The 25337-nt window shown below is 36.6% G+C and overlaps 1 protein-coding gene across 4 annotated transcripts in view; it reads right to left on the minus strand.

The window, feature by feature from the left end:
* Positions 1-25337, minus strand: part of FGF12 (fibroblast growth factor 12) — a 570669-nt gene that overhangs the window by 191142 nt on the left and 354190 nt on the right. For all 4 annotated transcript variants that reach the window (XM_047788857.1, XM_047788848.1, XM_047788839.1 and 1 more), the window contains one exon: positions 19099-19209. In XM_047788857.1, the coding sequence (XP_047644813.1) occupies positions 19099-19209 (111 nt within the window). The remainder of the gene's footprint in view (positions 1-19098; positions 19210-25337) is intronic.

The following is a 25337-nucleotide window of genomic DNA, read 5'->3' on the forward strand; positions in this document are numbered from 1 at the left end:
TCCTACCACATTTCACCTATTACTCTATTGAAATGCTCAGTAACTTTCATTGGTCCCCCATATCCTAAAACCTAAACTTTATAAACTCCTCTATGTATCAGTTAACGCATAAGGTCCCATTTGACACTTTCACATAATCTCTTTGCTTCATCCAAGTTAGAGAGCTCATGTTTCCCCAACATGGCAGGAACTTTCTCCACTAGGTAATTTTGTGCCTGCTTATCTGAAATGGAATTCTCCTAATCTTAGCTTACGTATTTTGTTCTTATTCTTCAAGATTCAGTTTAAAATCCACATTCTCTGAACACTATGGCTTTTTGGGAATCTCTCCTATCTGTGAAATCTGGTGATTTTTTTTCTAGTCACTTGGCAGTGCCACTGCTAACTCACATTAGTAAGTTTTAAGTAAACGTTCAACCTCCTCTACCATCCTGGGAGGAACAAAAAAGCAGGAATTGTACTGGAATCATCTTTGTAACCCAGTAACTAGAAGCCAGTTGTCCCTCAATATGCTGGAGTTAGGATGAAGCATATACAGGACAACATACATGAAACTCCAGTCAATTTGTTGTAACTGCCTCAAGAAGCTGCCTTAAGAAGACATTTGAGGAGTTCCTACTATTGTGCAGTGGGTTAAGAATCTAATTGCTGCGGTTCAGGTTGCTGTGGAGGTGTCGTTGTGGAAGTGCAGCTAGCACCTAGCACAGTGGGTTAAAAGGATCTGGCATTGTCCCAGTATGATGTAAGTTGCAGCTGTGGCTGAGATTCAGTCCCTGGCCCAGGAACTTCCATGTGCTTCGGGCATGGTAAAAAAAAAAAAGACATTTGAGGTTTGGGCATGATAAATGTTGTGAGAATTTATTGATATCTGTCATAGACACAGGAAGGGCCATTTATTTGTCATCTCCATTTTGAGGGTCTCCCTTTATGTTAAAATATTTATAATCCATAAAAGGACAGCAATGATTCGCACTGTACTTCAAAACAAATAATATCGAGGGTTCCCACTGTGGCTCAAGGGATTAAAGACCCAGTCTTATCTCTGTACGGATGCAAGTTTGATTCCTGGCTTCACTCAGTGGGTTCAGGATCCAGTGTTGCCACAAGCTGCAGTGTAGGTCACATACGCGGCTCGGATCTGGTGTTGCCCTGGCTACAGTGTAGGCCTCAGCTGCAGTTCCAATTTGACTTCTAGCCTGAGAACTTCCATATGCTGTAGCTGTGGCCATAAAAAGACTGAAAACAAATATCTTATTTTATAACTGTATTTCAAAGATTTTTGCTACATATTACAAGCTTCTGAGGAGGTTTCTTTTTTCTTTTCTTTTTTTTTTTTTTTTTTGAATTCTGATGCTCTGGCCACACCCTTACCAACTGAATAAAAGTCTTCAGTATTGAATCTAGGCACCAAAATTTTTTTTAACTCTGCAGATGATTCCAATGTGCAGCATTGTTAAAAGGCAATTTCATATCCAATAGGTCTGAAGTGGCTCTAACAGGTTCCCAGGTGATGCTATGGCCTACCAAATCTCACCATCCAGGAGACCCAGGGTAGGTGTGGGCAGTCTTGGCATCTTCTGCAGCTTACCAGAAAGGCAGAATCTCAGGCCTCATCTAAGATGTACTGAATCACAATTTGCAGTTTAGCAAGATCCCCAGATGATCACTATGCACTTAAGGTTTGAAAAGTACTAGTCTATAGAAAGGTTCTCAAAATGTGGTCTTGTGAACTTGTTAGATGTACAAACCCCATGGCCCTTCTTCCATAGAGGAGTCCCAAACCTACTGAATCCAAACTCTGGGGTTAAAGCCCCACATCAGTAGTTTAACAGACCCACCGGGTGATCCTGATTCAGATTATGAGCAGCCATTTTCGAGAAGAAATCACTGTTCTTACATTTGACTGCACTTTGGAATCATCTGCGTGATTTTAAAGGAATACACTGATGCCTGAGTTCAATCCTCAGAGATCTGGATTTTGTTGATCTGGGCCTCAAATTTTTGAAAGGTATCCAGGTGATTCTAAAGGATAAAAATGTTCTAGTCATTGTTTTAGAGGACTTGGCTATAGATAGAGGTGGGCTGTCTTCCTTTGTATCTTAGTAGGACTTAGCTCACATTATGAGAAGAATCCAAGGACTGAGAACAGACCATATAACTGTATTCACTCCAACCCCCACCCCCAAGGAAATTCAAGTGTAGTGAGGTTTAATCCTATCTAAATTAGACTGATCAAATTCCCCTAAAATGGGAAGGCTGGATCTAGGACCTAAATGAACTGAAACCATAGATGAGGTTCCCAAAAGGCTGTTACACATTTCCTCAAAGCTCTGCTCAAGTCCTACATTTTCCCTGAAATTACTCTTCATCATACTTCAGGCAGCATAAATTATTCCTCTTTAGACTTTCCAAAGCCCTTCCTTGCAAGAGGGTAAACTTGATATAATATACTTGAAGTCCTTACAAATAATACTTATTTAGCAGATGAGAAAATATGACTTCAAAGTGCTAAGCAAATTGCCCAAGTTTATGCAGCTGGTAAGTGGAAAATGCATATTAATATCCATAACTGTCTCTCAAATCCTATGGACTGTTCACACCACCACACTGCTTTCCCAAGTATCAGGACTGATCCCTGGTGCAAACTAAAGCAACAATAAAAATGATGTCTCTGCCAATACCTAAGTAAGAGGAAGAAAAGAGAAGATTACTTTAGAACATTAAAAAAAATTCAATTATAATACTACAGAGTGGGCTCAGTAATGCTGTATAGACATATTTTGACATGGGTGTGTGCTCCACATTCTGTCTCAGTGTCAGGGAAAGCAGATGTACCAAGTGCAACCTCACTAGATCCTGGCTGGATGCCTACTCAGTACAACTCTATCTAGGCTACTGAATAATACATGGGAATATATATACACACACAAACACACTCAGCCTACACACCTCAAACTTCCCAAGTCAGATATATGAAAAAGGCAACCAGATTATTTAAGATATTTAAAATTACTGTATAATGGTTTACTCTGTCCAAAAAACATTGTAATTTATAGTTTAATGTTTTTGTTTTTGGCTGCACCCACAGGCATGTGGAAATTCTGGGGCCAGAGTTTGAACCTGTGCCACAGGAGTGACAACGACAGATCTTTAATCCACTGAGCCACCAGGGAACTCCTAAATTATAGTTTAAATGCATCAAACACATTAAAGAAAAATCCTCTCAAGTTCAAAGTTTATCCTGCAAACCATCATAATATTTTTCCTGTTTTTATAATGATTTTTATCTTTCCCATTATAGCTGGTTTACAGTGTTCTGTCAATATTCTACTCATCATAATATTTTATAAGTAAATCATATCCCCTTCATAGCACTTTTTTAAAGTGTAGTGAGAAGAATGCAGTGATAAGAGTTAAGAGAACGCTTTTTATGCACTAAGGAAATATTAATGAGAAAAGAGAAACTAGGTATTCAGTGTAGAATGGAAAAGGCGTTAATTCTGGAACTAAACTCAGTGAGTTCAAAAACTGATTCTACCCTTTAATATCTGTGTGACCATGGATTAATTATTCAAGCTTCCTATGCCTCAGTTTACTCATCTTCAAAGTAGGATTGATTATAATATAGGTTGTATAGGATTGTTATAATACTTATATGAGTAAAATTTATAAAAATTTCATATCCATACTAGACACTCAGTAAACATTAGCTATTATTATCTAATGGGGCCCAAACTTATACATTAAGAAATAATGCTTGCCATATAGGTGACCATTTTATCGTTCAAATCCCTCATTGAAAATATACAGTTCTTCTCTTATACTTCAGGATAGTATGCTCTAGAAAAGACTGGTCCACACGAGAATAAAGTTATGACTTAACCCTTATTTAGTTGGTCACTACAGACTGAATGACGAATTGAATCAGCCACATATAACAAATCCCGACTCCATTAATTAAAATCTATTAAGTTTGAGAATATAGGTAAATCTGTGTAATCTCTCAAGCAATAACTTATATAAAGAATAGAACACAGGAGATACATACATATATATATATGGATATATATAATAGAACTGAATTTTCTTTATTTTGAGCAAAACAACTCACTTCTCAGAGCCTCAGAATTAGGTAATTTCAAGGAGATTTTAATAATCTCTAATTCATCACAACTCTAATACCCTTTTCCACTACTTTAAGAACCTGCTGGCTCCTCTTTATTCTTACCCTTAAAGCATTTGAGTATATATTCTCTTTTTCCTGCAACATAAGCTTAAATTTAGCTGCTGGTCCTACTTGTATAATAAAAGCAATGGCTCCCTCTTTTCTGGATAAATGTACCATTTACATACTTTCAGAAAATGATGCCTCAGTAATTATCACCATGAATATATATTCACATAACTCTTTGAAGGTATATTTAAAACTGTGCAAGAGTGTCTTCTTTTACTATTATTGTTACAGAGTTCACTTTCCCAGACTTGAGTATAGTCAATTTTCTTCCTATTTTCATAATGGAAAATGACGTCCTTATACAGCCTTTGAAGTCTCTTAAATTGTCTGTCATTCTCAAAAAAAAAAAGCAAGTGTGATTTCATTTGCATTAATCCTTTAAGCTAGGTGTTGTTTGACAAAATCGTATTCATTTTTGAGGAAGCTGTTCTGAGAACTCGCTTATAATTCATTTATTCAACAAATGTTGAAAACCTAGTATGTTCCAGGCACTATTCTAGGTGCTAGTGATACAACTGCAAAATGCTGACAAAGCTCCCTAACCTACAGAGCTTCTATTCTAATTAAACCTTTAAATTGATTGATTGATTGATTTTTGCACTTTTCGAGGCCACACTTGTCGTATATGGAAGTTCCCAGGCTAGGGTCCAATCAGAGCTACAGCTGCCACCTACGCCACAGCCACAGCAAATCAGGTCTATGCCTCTATGCCATATCTGTGACCTACACCACAGCTCACAGCAACCTAGATCCTTAACCCACAAAGATAGGCCAGGGATAGAACCCACAATCTCATGGTTCCTAGTTGGATTCCTTTCCACTACACCACGATGTGAATTCCCTAAACCTTTAAATTTAAATGGAAGTCTGATTACACTATTCTAACTATGAATTAACCTATCCACATTCATTAAAGGCCTTGTTACATGCCAACACAGAGATAAGTCAGACATAATTAATGCCTTTGAGGAACTTATAACTTAAAGTAAATACATCAATACTGAGGAAACTGCATAAATATCTTGAGATGTACAGTGTATACAGAGAAAAAACAGGACCTCCAGTTAAAACATAAGAAATAGTTACCAAAGACAAAAGGCAATCGATCCCACATTTAGAGGATGATGTAATTAGTGGAAAAAAATATTATAAGCATGTATGAATGAGGAAAATGTGTGGTACATATGGGGAACATTTTCACAGAGGAGGGACATAATGAAATAAATAGATATATTGCATAATGATAAATGGTTTGGATGGAAAAAAATAAATAAATCATGTTGCCAAGAAAGAGTAAAGCATTGAAGACAGGGATTGAAATGTATATAGATTAACGAGAAAAGGCCTCCATAAGAAATGGCTTCACTTTTGAGTAAGGGGATAAAGCTGAGGGAGTGGGCTATTTAGACATTTGGAGGAAGAACGTTTTAGAAGATGAGGATGTGTGTACCAATGCCTTGAGGAAGAAACATGGTTGGTGTGTTAAAGGAACAGCTAGAAGACTCGTCAAAAGAAATGGAAGAGAAAACAATCAGGAAGTGACAAGCAGGATTATGTAAAATGTCATCAGTCATAGGAAGAATTTGGGTTTTCCCTTAATGGTGTGTAATGAAAGAGACTTAGCAGAGAAATCTTTACCTGGGTCACTCTGGTTGTTGTGTGGATACTAGACTGAAGTTGAGAAAGCCTTAAGTAAGATTAGTTAGGAAGCTATTGCAATAGGTCAAAGATGAGAGTGCCTTGCACTACATATTAGCAATAGGGGTACTGAGAAGTGCTCACATTGCACATAAATTCTGAAGGTAGAGTGAATTTACTACTGTTATCAAAATCAATGCAAAAGTTATTATGCGATCTGTTCTCATAAAGCTGCCCTTTTTTGTGTCTAAAAGGGAAAGTTTCAAAATTTTCAAAGGTAAAAACAAAAATCATTGCCAATTGATAGGCAATACTGGAGATGATCTTTTCCAAAAATCTCCCTTTATAGAAGAGAAATCCAAGAACCAGAGAGTATATACGACTGAAACAAGATAATACAGCTAATCAGGGACAAGACCTTGACTGGAAACCTGGTTATCTAACTCACAGCCACAGTTACTTTGTCTTACAATCGGTGATATTTAAGTGGTTTATTCTCTTCCTTTGAAGTTTGTTGGTTTGTTTTTGTTTGCTTTGATTTCACAAGTACTGAGTGAGAACCACGGGTATCCCAAATGAGCAGTCTTCAGGGCCTAGACAGGCAAGAGGAAAATATAGGGGAAAATAGGGGCATCCGTTGCTTGAATATGCTCAAGTTTTTTTCTTCCCTGAAGAGTGCCAGCTAAATGAAATATATTTGCATAGCACTCCAGTACAGGATCTAAGAAAAATAACCATTGATGTCCTAGGCAAAAGAGCAAATAAGGACATTAAACTCTGATAGGGGAAACACAAATGCAAATAAGGAATTATAATATAATGTGACTTCTGCAAGTGAAAATGTTCACACAAGGTTCAAACCCAGTAGAGTGAAGTGAAGTGAAGAATGCGGGGTTCTGTATGAGGGTAGCAGGTGAGGAGGATGGCTGGAGAAGGCTTCACACTGACAAAAGAGATAAGAGATTTGAAGGGTTCTGAAGGGTAAGAGTGATTTACTAGGTGGATAAAACTGGTGAAGTCATTTCAAGCAAAAGGAATTAGCATGTGTAAAAGCCCAAAGACAGAAAACTATGCAGTATGGGCTGACTTCTATCATTATATATGTTTTTTGTAATTCCTCAAACCTATGTTTGATCACATAATATGTCTAAAATTGAGCTCTAACTCTCTCCAGGAAATGTATCAAGGTGAGATGGATTCCACATATGTTTAAGATATGAGAAATTTACATGCTGTGAATAATAAATCATTAATTAAGGAAATTAAAGAAGATTCAAAGAAATGGAAAGCTATCCCATGCACTTGAAATGAAGGAATTAATACTGTTAAAAAAAGGCATACTACCCAAAGCAATGTACAAATTTAATGTGATTCCCTACCATGACATTTTTCACAGAACTAGAACAAATGATCCTAAAATTTATATGGAACTATAAAAGACCCAGAATTGCCAAAGCAATCCTGTGGGGGAGCAGGGGGGTCAGTAGGCATAATTCTCTCAGACTTCAGATAATATTACAAAGCTACAATAATCAAAACAGTGTGGTATTGGTACAAAACAAACAAACACACAAACAAAAAACAGACATAAGGATCAATGGAATAGAGTTGACAGCCCAGAAATAAACCCAGATATCTATGGTTAGTTAATCTTCAACAAAGGTGGAAAAAACACAAAATGTCCTTTTCGGACAGCCTCTTCAGTAAGTGTTGCTGGGATAACTGGACAGTTGCATGTAAATAAATGAAATTAAAACACACTCTCATACCATGCACAAACATAATCTCAAAATGGATTAAAGACTTAAACACAAGACATGACACCATAAAACTCCTAGAAGAGAACATAGGCAAAACATTCTCTGACATCAACTGTACAAATGTTCTCTTAGGTCAGTCTCCCAAGGCAACAGAAACAAAAACAAATGGGCCATAATCAAATTTACAAGCTTTTGCACATAGGAAACTATAAACAAAACAAAAAGACAGCCTACGAAATGGGAGAAAATATTTGCAAATGACAAGAGCTTAGTCTCCAAAATATATAAACAATTCATACAACTCAATAACAAAAAAACAAACAACCCAACTGAAACTAGGCTGACGACCTAAATGAACGTTTCTCCAAGGAAGATACATAGCTGGCCAGTAAACACATGAAAACCTGCTCAACATTGCTAATTATTAGAGAAATGCAAATCAAAACTACAATGAGGTACCACTTCACACTGATCAGAAGGACCATCATAAATCAGTCTACAAATAACACATTCTGGAGCAGGTATGGAGAAAGGGAACCTTCCTACACTCTTGGTGAGAATGTAAATTGGTACGACCACTATGGAGAACAGTATGGAGGTTCCTCAGAAAACTAAATATAGAACTGCCGTATGATCCAGCAAACCCACACCTGGACAAAACTGTAATTCAAAAAGATACATAGATCCCTATGTATCTCATAGAGCACTATTCACAATAGCCAAAACATGGAAGCAACCTAATGTCCATTGAAAGTTGAATGGATTAAGAAGATATGGTACATATACACAAAGGAATACTACCCATCCATGAAAAAGTATGAAATAATGTCATTTGCAACAACATGGATGCAACTAGAGATTACCATACTAAGTGAAGTAAGTCAGAAAGTGAAGGACAAATACCATATGATGTACTTAATACGTGGAAATATTGGCGCAAATGAACCTATCTCCAAAACAGAAACATAGACATAGAGAACAGACTTGTGGTTGCCAAGGGGGAGGGGAAAGGTAGAGGGAGTGGGATGGACAGGGAATCTGGGGTTAGTAGATGCAAACTATTATATTTAGAATTGATAAGAAATTAAGTTCTCCAATATAGCAGAAGGAACTATATCCAATCTCCTGGGATAGGCCATGATGAAAAATAATATTTAAACAAAGATGTGTGTATATATATACACACACACACACACACACACACACATATACACACACACATATTTGCACTACAGGAGAAATTGGCACAACATTGTAAATCAACCGTACATTAATTTTAAAATGCTCTTAAATTCTTTCATATAAGAACAGTTGCCACCACTAAGAATTCTAGTCCTTTTAAAATGGTCACTGTCTATAAGACCCTTGAAAATAAGGACTTGAGAATAATAATAAAAACTGATGTTTCACCATGTTTTAGGCATTGTTTTAAGCACTTTTTATGAATCACCCATTTAACCAACACAACAACACTATGATCTAACTACTATTATCATCTCTACCTAACATATGAGGGAATTAAGATATGAAGGGATTATACAACCAAAGCACAGAATCTCAAGGCAGATAGCCTGGATTCAATTCTGGCTCTATCACTTTTGCGTCTGACTCTCCAGATCTTTATATCACAGAGGGATTTGCAAACTGAAGATTTTCTGCCGGTAACATACCTTTCAGAACAAATGGTATTTATGGAAATGGAACCTGCCGATCAGTTTTTCCAAGCATACATTCACTTCTATATGAGAATTAAAAGAAGTCTATAAAAATCTTAGAGATTCTCCATTCCTTTCATTTTGGAAACTCAGATATGGCATAAATCTGAGAAAATTTACATGACTTGTCCAAGACCAAAGCACTGGTCACCTCAGAGAGCCAAGAATAGACTAAAGGTAATCTGAGTCCTCAGCTCTTCTGGGAATACACTTGGTGGTGTGTAGCTCCTATAACATTCTTTTTTTCCTTTTTTTTTGGCCAAATCTACAGCATATTGAAGGTATGAAAGTTCTCAGGTGGCCAGGTATTTAATCCAAACCACATCTGTGACGTATGCCACAGCTGTGGCAATGACAGATCTTTAACCCATTGCACCAGGCCAGGCATCAAACTGGCAGCGCCATAGAGATGAGCCAGATCATTAACCCACTGGGCTACAGCAGGAACTCCCAGTACCCACGAGATTCTTAACCTCTATGTAATCTGCCTATAAATGTGCCCATGCATAGTCACAGAGCAACTAGGAAGAAGGATAATTTCAAAAGGCTCATGTTTTATTTTACTGACCAGAGAGAAACATGAGGGTGGAAGTCGTAGGATCAAAAAGAAATAGAAGACATAAAAAGGTACAAGACCAAGGCCAAAACAAGTTATTTCCTCCTCATATGAACCTATGTGAATGGGTAAACTATTCAAGGAAAGAACTGGTTCTTGTTCAAGCCTTCCACAAATATTACTTGAAGGAATGGTCTTTAAAATTGAAACATAATCAACAAAAACAAATTTCGGACAAATGTCCATTACTTTTCCTATAGCTATGAAAGTCAAAAGGCAATATTTTCCCTTTATTTTTTTTTAACAAAGCAAGTAAAGTAACTGCATTCATAAGCTAAGGCTGAATATTAATTTTTCTCTTGAAATGGCAAGCCACTATGAGAGTAACAACACTACATGTTCCAAAGTGTTGCTCAAGATTATATAAATAACCTTGCTTAAAGAAAATGAGCAGAATAACACATGCATGTCTTTTTCTTTTCATCCAACTTGTAGGTGTGATTTCACACATACAAATTGATCATATATTCTTAAAGTACAGATGACACTGGAAGAAAATAATATCCCTGTAATTGGCTATGGCATAGCCCTTGTTCTCCCACAACTGCTATAATGTGTATGTCTGAGTAGGTGAAAGAGATGAGCTCCATGCCCAGAAACACCCCTTGTTAGGAAGAGAGAACACCTTTCTAAATATTCTTTGTGGCCTCCCTGATGCCCCTGATGATTTTTTCCAACTAACCATTTAAAGCATGTATTTGTTCATCATTTAGCAATACAGACCTTCTGTTGGCTTTGGCTGTGTCTACATACTTTGAGTGGTGGTATCAAAACATCATATGTTTTGTATTGTATAGAAAACATAGCGGGATGACTAAATTTTTAAATTTCCAATTGGATTTCTGAAACTCAGATAAAGATGCCTTTGAAATATGTTTCTTTATGCTGAACTTATCGAGAATTTAATTTAGTCATAAAATCTGAAGAAACTGTATTTGGGTTTGTAACTGGTAGTTAGCTACACAAACTATAAAAAATAAATTCTAGATGACTTAAAAGTGACATGTAAAAATGAAACAATTCTTTACTAAAACATGAGAGAGGTTCTTTTATAACCTTAAAGTAAGTAAAATCTTTCTAAATAGGAGAGAAAAGCTGAAGGCAGAAGATCAGGTTTAAAATAAAGTAAAATAAAATAAAATGTGGCAAAAAAATTTCTGAGGCCAACAACAGAATAAGTAAAGATCTGTGCAATTCACAAAACAATGAGCTGATTTTTAAAATATAAATAGATTTCCTGCCAATGATAAAACAGACATTTAATAAAAAACAAATATAAACTGACATTTTAGAAAAAAATGAAAATGGCTCTTAAAGTACATGAAAAAGTGCTCAACGTAACTCATAATAAGAAAAATTAAAGTTTAGGTTTTTAAAAAAAGTTTGATAATACACTGTGTTGACTAAAAGATAAGGAAACAGCTACTGTTCATATAAATGTGTATAATGGAAAGCAAATATATATCCTTCAAAACTATAAAAGCACAAAATTTTGACCTAGCAACTCCTCTTCTAAGCATCCATAAATACACTTGCACACAAACAGAATCACTTCCATACAAGGATATTGTTTATAGCATAGTTTGCATTAGCAAAATATTAGAAAGAGCTAAATGTCCTTCAATAGGAAGGTTAAATAAATTATCCCATTTAAATGTGTACTAATTTAAGTCTTGTAGATACAACATTTTAAGTTTAAAAAGTACTGAACAAGATGATAGATACATACATACATACATAACATAGATACATAGACAGAGAGATATGATATAGATACAGATATGTAATGTACATATCTGTCATTAATACACAGACTGCACCTGAAAGAATACCAAGAAAAGTGCCTGGGTGGCAGACAGGGAAGGAACAGAAAATTACTTTTCACTATGTTAATGCTTTCCAGCCGAAGAAACATATCCACACATCTACAGTTGGATAATGTTGGGTTTAATGACTCTCAGAAGGAGAAAAAAATACACATTTTGGCAGAACCGGGGTGTCTTAGTGAGGTATAAGAAAGGACTTCCAGTATTTAGTCTTGTGTTAAGTGATTCTTAAGGAGGCTCAATGAAAGCAGATTACTCCAGGTTGGATGCTTTAAGTATTCAGGTGTAATTCTATAATTGGATATCCCAATAATTCTTATCTATAAGGCAAGAAGAACAAAGCAAGGTTCTATGTTTTGGTGATAATGGAGCAGTTGGCCATATAAGCCAGGATAGGGAAATATTTGATTGTTTTATAGTTTGGACAACTTTCTTGTTTTTGCCTGCATTCAGATGTGATTACTTGAGTGGTCTTGCTTCTGTCCTGAGCAATCTTGGTCACAGTGGCCTTGTCTGATGTGGCGCTCTATGAAACTGTTTATATTCAACAGAAGCACACCATGGCCTGCTGGTAAGTGCCAAGCCAACTCTTGGCTGTCAAGAACTGTTTTGCTCTTTTTCAACTGGGTGCATTTTGTGCCTTGACAGTTTTGTACTATATACTTATCTTACCTATTCAAAATAATTTTTAAAAGAATCTCAGTCCATTGATCTTTAAGGTGATTATTGATAGATATATATTTATTGCCATTTTAAACCTTGTTTTCCAGTTGATTCTATATTTCTCTTTTCTTCCTTTCTTTTTTTGATTGGATGATTTCCATTTATTTTATGCTTGAGTACTTTTCAGTTTTTGTGAATGTAATGTTTGGTTTTGATTTGCTGTTGCCCTGTTTTTTAAGTATGTTAACCCCTTCCTGTATCTGCTTTCTTTAGCCTGATAGTCATACAGGCTCAAAGACATCATTAAAATTTTTTAAAAATCTATATTTTCTTACTTTCCTTCCCCACATTCTGTGATTTTGAAGTCTTCTTTTTTTTTTTTAACATCTTCATGTTTAGATCTGTATGCTGGCTTATTTAAGTGATTGCTTTCCATCTGTGGTTTCCTCCATCCTATTTCTTTTTACTTTTTCTTTTTTTATTTGAAGAAGCCCTTTCAGTATTTCTTTTAAAATGGGTTTAGTATTGCTGTACTCTTTTACCTTTTGTTTGTTGGAGAAATTATTTATTTCCCATTCTATTTTAAATGATGTTCTTGCTAGAGAGAGCATTATAGGTTACAAATTTTTTCCTTTCAGCACTTTTAATATATCTTACCACTCCCTTCTGGCCTGCAGTGTTTCCGTATCTGAGAACTATAAAACATTAATTGAGGGAATTAAAGAAGATGGAAAGAAATGGAAAGATATTCCATGCTCCTGGGTTGGAAAAATTAATATTGTAAAAGTGGCCATACTACCCAAAGTAATCTACAGATTCAATGCAATCCCTATCAAATTACCCACGACATTTTTTCACAGAACTAGAACAAACAATCCAAAAATTTATACGGAACCACGAAAGACCCAGAATTGCCAAAGCAATCCTGAGGAACAAAAAGCAAGCAGGAGGCATAACTCTCCCAGACTTCAGGCAATATTCCAAAGCCACTGTCATCAAAACGTGTGGTACTGGTACCAAAACAGACATACAGACCAATGGAACAGAATAGAGAACCCAAAAAGAAACCCAGACACCTATGGTTAATAATTTTGACAAAGGAGGCAAGAACATAAAATGGGAAAAAGAGAGTCTTTTCAGCAAGTCACGCTGGGAAAACTGGACAGCTGCATGCAAATCAATGAAACTAGAACACACCCTCACACCATGCACCAAAATAAACTCAAAATGGCTGAAAGACTTAAATGTAAGACAAGACACCATAGAACTCCTGGAAGAGAAGATAGGCAAAACATTCTCTGACATCAACCTTACAAATGTTTTCTCAGGTCAGTCTTCCAAAGCAACAGAAATAAAAGCAAAAATAAACCAATGAGACCTAATCAAACTGCAAAGGACACCAAACAGAAAAAAAAAAAAAAGACAACTTAAAGAACGGGAGAAAATAGTTTCAAATGATGCAACTGACAAGGGCTTAATCTCTAAAATATACAAACAACTTCTACAACTCAACAGCAAAAAAGCCAACAACCCAATGGAAAAATGGGCAAAAGACATGAATAGACATTCTCCAAGGAAGATATACAGATGGCCAACAAGCACATGAAAAAATGCTCAACATCACTGATTATTAGAGAAGTACAAATCAAAACTACCACAAGATACCACCTCACATCAGTCAGAATGGCCATCATTAATAAGTCCACAAATAACAAATGCTGGAGGGAGTGTGGAGAAGAGGGTACCCTCCTGCACTGTTGGTGGGAATGTAAGTTGGTACAACTGCTATGGAAAACAGAAAGGAGGTACCTTAGAAAACTATACATAGAACTACCGTATAACTCAATAATCCAACTCTTGGGCATACATCTGGACAAAATTTTCTAGAAAAAGACACATGCACCCGCATGTTTACTGCAGCACTGTTCACAATAGCCAAGACATGGAAACAACCTAAATGTCCATCAATGGATGATTGGATTAAGAAGATGTGGTGTATAACACAATGGAATACTACCCAACCATAAAAAAGAACAAAATAATGCCATTTGCAGCAAGATGGATGGAACTAAAGACTCTCATACTGACTGAAGGAAGTCAGAAAGAGAAAGACAAATACCATATGATATCACTTATATCTGGAATCTAATATATGGCACAAATGAACCTTTCCATAGAAAAGAAAACCATGGACCTGGAGAATAGACTTGTGGTTGCCAAGGGGGAGGGAGTGGGATGGATTGGGAGCTTGGGATTAATAGATGCAGACTATTGCCTTTGGAATGGATAAGCAATGAGGTCCTGCTGTGTAGCACTGGTCACTTATGGAGCATGATAAAAGAATCTATACATGTATGTGTAACTGGATCACCATGCTGTACAGTGGAAAATTGACAGAACACTGTAAACCAGCTATAATGAAAAAAAATCATTATATAAAAATTAGAAAAAAAAGAATCTCAGGACTGAAGAAGACCAAAGAAGTCACCAAGTTCTGAGACTCTCCCAGAGACCACCAACCACGTTCTTCCCTTCCCACAAGAAAGGGGTTTTCTTGTAAACCCTCTGCAAGTGCCGGCACAGTGTCTGCTGGAACACTCCCATTTTCACCAATGTACTCATTTATCAGGCAGTTCATGCCATAGGCTAATGGCTCTTATTACTTTATGTTCTGAGAAAAAGAGAACAAAGCATTTGGTTATAATATCTTAATCGTTTTCACCCCTGCATGTTTGACCTCTTCAAATGTATCTTCTCCTATGTTAACTAGTGGAGCAGAATAATTACCTTTCTAATTTTATGTAAAGTATTCCTATTAATACTCTCTGAGCTGCAATTGTCTTTTGTGTGTGCCAGTGTTCCAACATGGTTTTGCATCTTTTGTTATCATTATATTCGCAGAGATTTTTATCTGTTGCTGCGGACAAACCCATTTGGTTTTGTACTCAATTACATGTAATTAGTCTTTTCTTCATGAACAAAGGAACAGGTGTCTTATCAATTCAATCCAAGATGCTACGGTAAAGGTTGGTTGGACCTAATGATGTCTACGGAACCAAACAACACACTTCTGACAGATGCTCATAGTAACAAGATTTTTTTTCTCAAACAATCAAATGCTTTTACTCCTGCCCACACAAAGTAGAGAAAGAAAAGGCATTTTCACAAGTTAGAGGTTTACAATTTTCTATTAAAAAACATGAGTAGAATTTAAATCCTTCTCTGATATTTTTACCCCACTCCACACTCAGAAAAGATACAAATAAAAATTATTTGTTTTCATTGGAAGTATTTTAATTAAAACATGTGGACAGAAAGGGGGAATAAGAAGATGGCACATTAGTTGAAAAACTGGCAAAATCTGAATGAAGTCTATAGCTCAGTTAATGTTATTGTACCCTTGTTACATAAAGTGGTACCCATGAGGGGAAGCTGGGTGAAGAGTACACAGGAATTTTCCTGTATTATTTTGTAATGTTCTGCTATCTAAAAGTATTTCAAAAGAAAGCGTTTAAAAATATTTAGGTGGGTAGAATATTTAGCCAATGACCTAGAGAAACTTTTATACATATGCATAAGGACACATTCATTCATTCATTCCATTTTTATTGAGTGCTTAACTATCTATGAACCAGTGGTCATTCTAGGTTCTAAAGATACAACAAAGATCAAAACAAAATATTTTGTCTCATGGAACTTAGAATCTACTGGGAGGAAGATCAAAAATGAAAACTAACATATATATAGTTGCTGTTCATATATATATAAAAGTTCATCATAGGAGCTATGAATAGGAAAAAAAAAAAAACTGGGGTATCAGAATAGAAAGGGCCAAGGTGAAAATGTGTAATTTTATAAAGGATGGTTAGGGAAGGCCTCTTCAATATCTACAGGAACTATTTTAGCAGCACTATTTGAAATCACCTTAAAATAGAAAAGATAACTATCCACCAAAAAAAGAATGGATTAACTACATTTAAGCATGCAATGGGATACTTTTTAAAAAAGAGAAAGTTAACGATATAAAGCAAATATACCACCATATTACATCCCACAACAACAATATTGGGGAGGAAAAATACATAAAATTATATGCAGTCATGTTCCTCTTATAGAAAGTTTAAAAAACTTATAAAACAATGTTATGAATAATGTAAGCGTATATATGTATATATACCCATACTTACATATGAAAAATTTATTTTCTAATAAATTTTCATATATATATATAAACCAACATATATACATATAGACATATTATAAATATATACACAAATGTGTGTATATATATGCATATATACTTATATATTATAAATATATATATTCATATATGTGAAAAATGTATTTCATAACTTCACAGAAATAAAAAAATACCAAATTCAGAATAGTTGTTATGTCTGGTGTGGTGTTGGAGTGAAAAGCAGGACTCCACCAGAAAGAACACACAGGAGTTTCAAATGTATTTATGAGTTTAACTATTCTAGTTTTAATACAAACATATCAAAAAGTGTGTGCAGTAGTTTATCTTACTAAGATACATTAAATTTATGAATTTGGACAGTTTCTAAAAGTACCTGACAAAATGTCCCACCCTCGCTGTGTGTATGTGTTGTGCATAATGCAACTACGCCCATATATATATCTATATTTAATTATACATATAGAGGTGTGTGAATGTGCATATTTATACGTGGGTATGGATCTACACTAGACATTGACCCAGCATCAGCAGACAAAGCCCTTTCAATTATTTTTCTAAAAGCGGTGAAGAAAGGATTTATTAGTTAACCCCACACTTTCACTCTCACCTTTCTGTCTCTGCCCCATGATCAATGTCATGCATCTGCAGGACAGCTATCTGAGTTACAGTTGCATCTTGTGGAACTAAGTATAGCTATTTGGTTTACCTGAAGATTTGAATCTATCTTCACCAATGTATAATTTTTCAACCTTTTTTTTTAAGTTGGGTGGACGGTTCTGACAGAGGATATTATCATCTCTAGCCACCTCATTTTATACAAAAAGAAACCAGATCAAGGGATGCCTCAGAGATAGCACGGGTGACACAGCTAAGCAATATCCTTGATTCTTTCCATCTATACTGTAGCTTCACTAAATCTACATTCAAGTACAGATGCAACAAATGAAAATTCTACATGGAGAGGAACACATCCTCACTTTTCTGCACTCATTTAAAACTTTACGTCATTCAAGCTATTGCCTTTGGAATGGATAAGCAATGAGATCCTACTGTATAGCACTGGGAACTATATCTAGTCACTTACGATGGACCACGATCATATGAGAAAAAATAATGTATACATCTATGTATAACTGGGTCACCTTGCTGTACAGTAAAAAATTGACAGAACATTGTAAACCAGCTATAATGCAAAAAATAAAAATCATTATATATAAAAAAACCTTACATCATTCAAAGAATGCATTCCCACAAACACAAAACAATGCAAACCACAATAAGTTAATCAACTACTTTACAAAAAACTGGGATGAATTCTTTATAAGATCTTTTCTTTATTGTAATTCATATACTGCAATGTGTAACATTAAGTAAACAAAAACAAATTTAGAAGGGGTGGACAGGAGCACTACTCTAGGGACTGCTGATGTTTTCCTCAGATCTTTATTTCTAATGTAGAAGATATTTCACCATAAATTATCAGGCTTCTCAGATTATCTTAGGCAGTTGGGCAGAATGGCAGTCTGACAACAAAATCACATTCATCTGAAGACAACTCAATTGAAAAAGACTAAATAAGCATTTACTATGTGACCAGCCACTAAAGATCTAACAGGGTGTCTACAATAGGACGCCCTGCATAATTTTAGAATAATACAAATTTCCCCCCAGGTATCTGGATATGATTATGCAGAAACTGAAAGATGTGATGCAAGTGATCATTCCCAGCTCTGACATTCGTATTTAAAACTCTTCTGAAATGCAAACATATTTTGTCAGACCTTAATGATTTGTTTAGTTATCAAATGAGTCAACGCTATAGTTCAATTAGGTAAACAATATTTCCAAGGATATTACCGATAATATTTTAAAATCTGAATTTTATTTCAAAAATTCATAAACAAAGTGTAGGTCTGCTGGTTTTTATTATCTTGTATTATCATATATACTATAAAATATCATAATGTTTTTCTTTTTAAATCAATAATTTTATCCTCAAACAAAATAAAATAACATGTAATATACCTGTGTATGTATGTATTTAGTGTTTAGCTTGAGAAGTAGTTTTCGTCTTCCAGAAATGATGTTCTAAGAATTATTATAATATGCTTACTATTTGGTTCCAGGATTAAAATATTTTGTGCTGGAAGGTCTGCCTTGTTCCTACAAATGCTTACCATCATCTTGACTGCAAGTAATGGGATGAGAGGAAATTCTAGTCCTGAGCAGTCAAAGTTTGTTCAAGCCTCCTACCTTCTTATTGAGTACATAACTTCTCTCCCTTATTGTCTCTAAGCTACAGGGAATCACAGCAAAAAGGATAAAGGAAAAGACACCAGCTTACTAGTAGTTAAATAGTTCTTAAAGTGGCCATGCCTTAAGTCTAAGATACACTGGGCCATACATTGGATTATAATTGGATTGCAAGAAGCTAATGTTCCTTACTGTAGTCGCTGTTTTCGTCCTTGGTCCCGTCAATGGTACCATCTGGGTGCATCTGCAGGAAATATCCCTGCTGGCTGAATAACCTTGTCACAATTCCTTTCAGCTGGGGTTCTGCAAAACAACATGAAATGATTATTCAAATTTTTATCTTGTTTATAAAAATGCACACTTGCAAATTGTCAAAAATCTTCTCTAAGCAAATGCATAAATGCCCATGGCTTAAATATTGAAGTAACTATTTGAAAAGGGGCATTTTGGTAACACATATTTACCTTTTTTTTTCTTTCCAGAGGCAGATCCATAATACTTGGCAACATTAAACCATATATCAATGAATAAAAGCTAATTAGGATTAGAAATGCAGAGATACGCTTTAAAAATGAATTACTTCTCTCCCTCGAACATCTAGCGTCTGGCAGCAAGATGCCACCAAGTTTGAGGTCCCATTCCAGAATCATTGTTCAGACCAAACTGCCACTGTAATTCCTAAGCTTTCAGCAGACAAAAAGCAAGTCCTGGAAGACTTCTGCTTCCACTGAATGGCAACTACCTATCAGAAACTCTTGGGGTTTGAAATTCAGATCAAATTCAGGCTTGGTTGAGAACCATGGAAAAAAGTCAAACCCCCATGGCCATGAGATGTCACCGGAAATTTTGTGGAATCAGATTTTACCTTCAGTAAATATTTCACCAGAGTGAGCTCCAGGACTACAAACATCATTTTTGCAGTACCAAAAAAAAAAAAAAATCGCACCATGCATATTTCTGCAAGTGTTTCAAACTAGAAGCAGTCCTCAGCTTATACCATCAATTACACCATCAAACTGATCTTTGTGTACCCCATTTAGATTTTTGTATAGCAGCCAACATAAACATTTAAAGCTTTCTCATTGAGGTACTGGCTGTCAGCAATGATCCATTTTCTACGGCATCCCCACCAACTTTGCTCCACTTTGCTGTTGGGCAAAAAAAAATGAGACTATTTTAAGCACATTTATACCTTTAATTATTTCATAAAAATTAGTAGAAAAAGAAAAATGCTGCTTCTGGTGATAAAAATTGAAGCAAACATGGAATTCATACGATTGGTGAAGAAGTAATGTGTTATCTTCAAAGGGAAAATCAATGAATTTTAGCTGACAGTCCATGTCATTCCTTCATCCATTTATGAAACCAATGTTTACTCAGATTTTTGTTGTTTTTGTTCAGGCAATATGCTAAGTACTATGTGTTAAAGTAAATGCATTTACTGAGGTCTGAGTCTAAATAGGAGTATTAGTTATGCCTTCAATGCAATAAACTCTGTGGTTAGTTTTCTGCACCTATGACTACATCACACATCCTTGGAAATATGAAGCATGTCTATATAAACATGTCTTCTTTAAAGCAAACCTAAGAATGAGAAAAGACGCCAAGAAAACTGGTAATGAGGAAACAAGGTATCAGAAAAAAAAACTAAGCTGGGAATTAGGCATTCTAATTAATAACGATGTACTATCACTGTGGGTCAAATAAATTCAATGTACTTAATTTGTAGGCCTTAATTTCCTTATCAATAAAATCTGGATATTAAAGTAAGTGATCTTTAGGTCCCTTTTGTGATTCTCTATTGACTTTGAGCACCTGTGACTTAAAGTCTCTGACTTGAGAATCTTCTGCTCCAAGTGGTGGCATAAATCAAGGAGTGGATTCATTCTCAATGTCCGGTTTCCACAGGCCCCTCGACAGGACATATGAGAGACATGTCAGAGAAGCATGTAGCTAGCTAATCTCACTCACCACAAAAAAAAAAAAAAATCCTTTACCCCTACCATCTATCAAACCCTACCAACCTTTCCAGGCTCAGTTCAAGATCACCTCCTCCAGGAAGACTTGGTTATCATAAGTGAGGATCACTTTTTTAATCAGGGAAAATAAAAAACATGTGAGCCTATGCCATGAGGCTAACTAGATGACAAGTAGGTGCTAATGTTGCACCTTCAGCTCTAGAGGTGCAGTGAGGAGACCCAGCTTTGAACCACAGTTGCTGTGGGGTCCTGAGCAGGTCACTGAGTATCTGAGACTATATTTTTATCTGTAATAATGGAAAAACTTCATTCCCACGCTAACCAAAATCATTTCAAATTTCAGATGGATATATATATGTAATAGTGTGAATTGAGAAATGCTATAAAAATATAAATCCTAATTAATACCCAGTTTATCAACCCTGAATGTCAAGGAGACAGTGTACCTGAGATACAGACAGCATTTTGGTTTTTGTGTCTTTAGCCAAAATGTCATATGGTTTTTGTGTCTTTAGCCATATGTCAGACTGATGTGGGATCTCAGCTCCCGGACCAGGGATTGAACCCGGGTTGCAGCAGATTAAAGTGTAGAGTCCTAATTACTGGATCACCAAGGGACTAGGGGGGTGCATTTTGTGAAAAAACTGTCTCCTGATTTATGTTTTAGTAAAATATCAATCAAGCTGGTAAAGTCACTAAAGTAAACAAAAGACTAAGAGAAGAGGACAGAAAAGGAGAGGAGGAAGGAAAGGGACAACTGCCTCATAATTCATATTTTATTTCCAATAATTTTGATAAGGTCACCTTAAGAAGTTATGTTTGGGTTGGTAAAGAGATGCATAGCAGCTGAATCATTAATGCCTGAAAATGATTGTTTTTTTCCTGCTCCTCTTTCTGTAGCTGTAATTAAACACTTCTTTTGCTCTGGTGAAGCAATCCCCCTATTGGGACCCTGGGAATTCAGGTTGGTAACTCCTGTTCAAGATAATGAGCATCAAGCTCCTAAGCCAACCCCCACCACCCAAGAGGATGCCAGAACAAGCTCAGAGTCTGAGTGTTAATTATATGATGATCTATGAAAGCCAATATCTTACGCTGCAGCTATTTCAAAGGAGACCTAACCATCTATTAAACAAGTGCCCTGAATCTAGGATGCGTCACAGAAAGCAGAATAGCCTGCCTGGCAGGCCTAGACTTTTATTTCTACCATATCCTGCTCTAGGCTCAGCTCAAGATCTCCTCCACCAGGAAGGCTTGGCTATCATAAGTGAAGATCACTTTAATGATCAGGGGAAAAAAGAAAATGTCTTCTTGTGTTTAAAGAAAAGAGTTTTTAAAAAGAGATCATTTGGGGGGACATCTAGCATCCTGGGTACATTCAATAAGCATGCTTTTTATTTTTCAGACTAGGCTTAGGGATATAAGAGATAATAAAACCTGTGCTGTCCTCAGGGAGCATCAAGTCTGATGCCTTAATGTGTATATCATACTAGTGTAGGGACAGCTGTTAAATGCTGGGTGGAAACAGAGTGACATGATATCGCAAGGAGCAAGGGACTAATTCTGACTCAAGGGTAGATGAAGTCACCTCCTCTGTCACTTGAGGAGTGGGTAGCATTTTCATAGGAAAAGAAACCACAGGAATTACATGCCAGAAAAACACTGGATGGAGGAAAACACAGCATGGCAGACTTTGAAACGATGCAGAATCTGATATATAGGCATGATACATGGCAGAGGTTCTCAAATGCAGAGAGTGCCTACTCCCAACAAAAGCACCTAGGTCAACAATGAAATAAGAAAAATATGGTCAATGGAATAGGGGTTTTTTGGGGTTTTGGTGGGTTTTTGGTTTTTTTTGGTTTTTTTTTTTGGCTGCACCTGCGGCACACAGGAGTTCCCTGGCCAGGAGTCAAACCACGCCACAGCAGAGACCAAAGCCACAGCAGTGACATCAGATCCTTAATCCACTGTGCCACCAGGGAATTCTGGAGTAAGTTTTTTAGTAAGCTAATTTTGTTCAATTTCCATGACTCTCCTTGATTCTAAGATTATGTTTTTCTTCCATTATTTCTTAATGAAGTGATGGCTATATTATTAGACAGTGAGAGGACATGGGTTTGGTTTGTTCCCTTTTGTACTCTAAAGCAGTACAGCAAATACTGCTAGATTTTCTCCAAAATCCATTTCCTCTTTTTCCTGGGCACCCAGCTCGACCATATGTCCTAGCCTCCCTTGCAGTTGGGTTTGGCAGATGAATGAGTGTCATATGGAATGTTAAGTGGAAGTGATGTGTGCCATTTTCAGGCCAAGGCTTTTAAAAGCAAACATTCTCCTCCACATTCTCTTCTTCTTAACGCTGGCTGGATTTAGACGACAAAGCCCCAGGAGATGTCAACAAAATGGGAGAATTCTGGCCCCTGAATAACTTGTGGAGGAAAAACAACAGCTATTAGAAATTCTGCCCTTGGACTGGTAGGTGGATAAGAAGTAGCTTCCAGTGGCTGGGCATGCTGACTTCCTTCCGAAAAGAATATTTTTGAAAAGTGGGTGGAGAGGTGGAGAGTAACTTCACAGGGCAGGAACCTGACAAACAAAATGTTACCTGAGCCAGATCATCAAGGTCAACATCAATGTGAATATGATGAAGTCAAGTCGTGAATATGATGTGATGCGTTCACTTTATCTTTGTGATCTTCCTTCCCCAAGTCCATAATCCTGGTCCAATCATCAGAAAAACATCCAACAAATTTCAACTGAAGGACTTTCTACAAAACAGCGGATCAGTACCACTCAAAACGGTCAATGTTATCAAAAATAAAGAAAGACTGAGAGGACTTCACAGCCAAGAGGCGTCTAAGGAGATACGACACCTAAATAAAATGTGCTATCCTGGATGGGATCCTGGAACTTAAAAAGAACATTAGGCAAGGAGTTCCCATCGTGGCTCAGTGGTTAACGAATCCAACTAGGAACCATGAGGATGCAGGTTCGATCCCTGGCCTTGCTCAGTGGGTTAAAGATCCGGCATTGCCGTGAACTGTGGTGTAGGTCGTAGACATAGCTCAGATCCCATGTTACTGTGACTGTGGCATAGGCTGGCGGCTACAGCTCCGATTCAACACCTAGCCTGGGAAGCTCCATATGCCGTGGGTGTGGCCCTAAAAACAAAGACAAAAAGGCAAAAAAAAATGAAACACATAAGAGTGATCCAAACTTTTTTATGAAAGCCATATCCAGAGAATTAATAGTACTTATTATAATAACAATGGCTTATCATGAAGCCAACTACTTTGTACCAGGCATTCACCTAATGATTTTACCACAGTTGTATTTAGGACTCACAACAACTGAATGTGGAAGGCACCTTTTCTCATTTGTCAGGTGAGATTATTAAGAGTCAGAGAAATTATATCACTTACCCAAGGTCACAGAACTAGTAAATGAATAGGAAGCTTTAGCAGAACAGTCTATGGCCCTAGCCGTTCTCCAGCACTGTTCAGTCACTTTAACAAAGACACTGGCAAAACTGGAACATGCCCAGAGGAAAGCGAGCCAGATAAAGAGGGTACAAAGGACTGTCATCGGAAGAATGGCTGAATGAACAGTCGCTATGCAGCCTGGAGAAGGGCAGACTCTGGGGACGTGAGAGCTGTCTCCACTATCTTGAAAGCAGAAGTAAGACAGAGGAAGAGAAAGAAGTAAGAAGAGGCCAATTTGTTCTGAGTGGCTCCACAGGGATAGAACCAGGGCCAGTGGATGAACATTTCAGGGAGGCAGGTGAAAAAAAGATCTTTCTGTAAACTGCATTCAAAGAGAGAACAGGCTGCCCAAGGAGTGCATTTTCTATCACTGGACAGAAGCAAACAGGGAGGTTAGAACAGCTGTGAAGGACACAGACATTTCTGAAAATTCAGGCATTCTGCGTGGCAATGCAAAATCCTCTTCAGTCCTGAAGTCCTAGAAAGCGTTGCCATAATCCAGATGGCTATTAAATACAGGTTCACTTTTCTGGTTCTTAGTGGGCACTTAGGACAGGGGATTGTGAAGACTGTTTAGCAGTCATCCTGCAAATGGAAAGTTCTTTGTACCATGTGAAACATGCCCTAGTAGTAATTTGATGTTTTTTTTTTTTTTTTAATCAGTCTCTGGATTTACAAACAGACCCTCGGTATGAAGGTTTAACGTTGCCCACTTAAAGGAACTAAGACTGAAGACGCTGTTAAATTGTGATTCTGGTCAAGTGCTTCTGGGCCTCACATGGCTGCAGATTTCAAAATTAGATTATCAGGGCTGGAAATTGTTCATAAGCAGATATTTCTGACAAGCACAGTTAAAGGGTACAGACTAGGGCACATTTACACAACATCAATCAAAGCCCCAGACAAATCAGAAATGGATACAGGAGTTCCCATCGTGGCACAGTGGAAACGAATCTGAATAGTAACCATG

This window comes from Phacochoerus africanus, chromosome 1 (assembly GCF_016906955.1).
Source record: "Phacochoerus africanus isolate WHEZ1 chromosome 1, ROS_Pafr_v1, whole genome shotgun sequence".
In the NCBI taxonomy this organism is placed as follows: domain Eukaryota; kingdom Metazoa; phylum Chordata; class Mammalia; order Artiodactyla; family Suidae; genus Phacochoerus; species Phacochoerus africanus.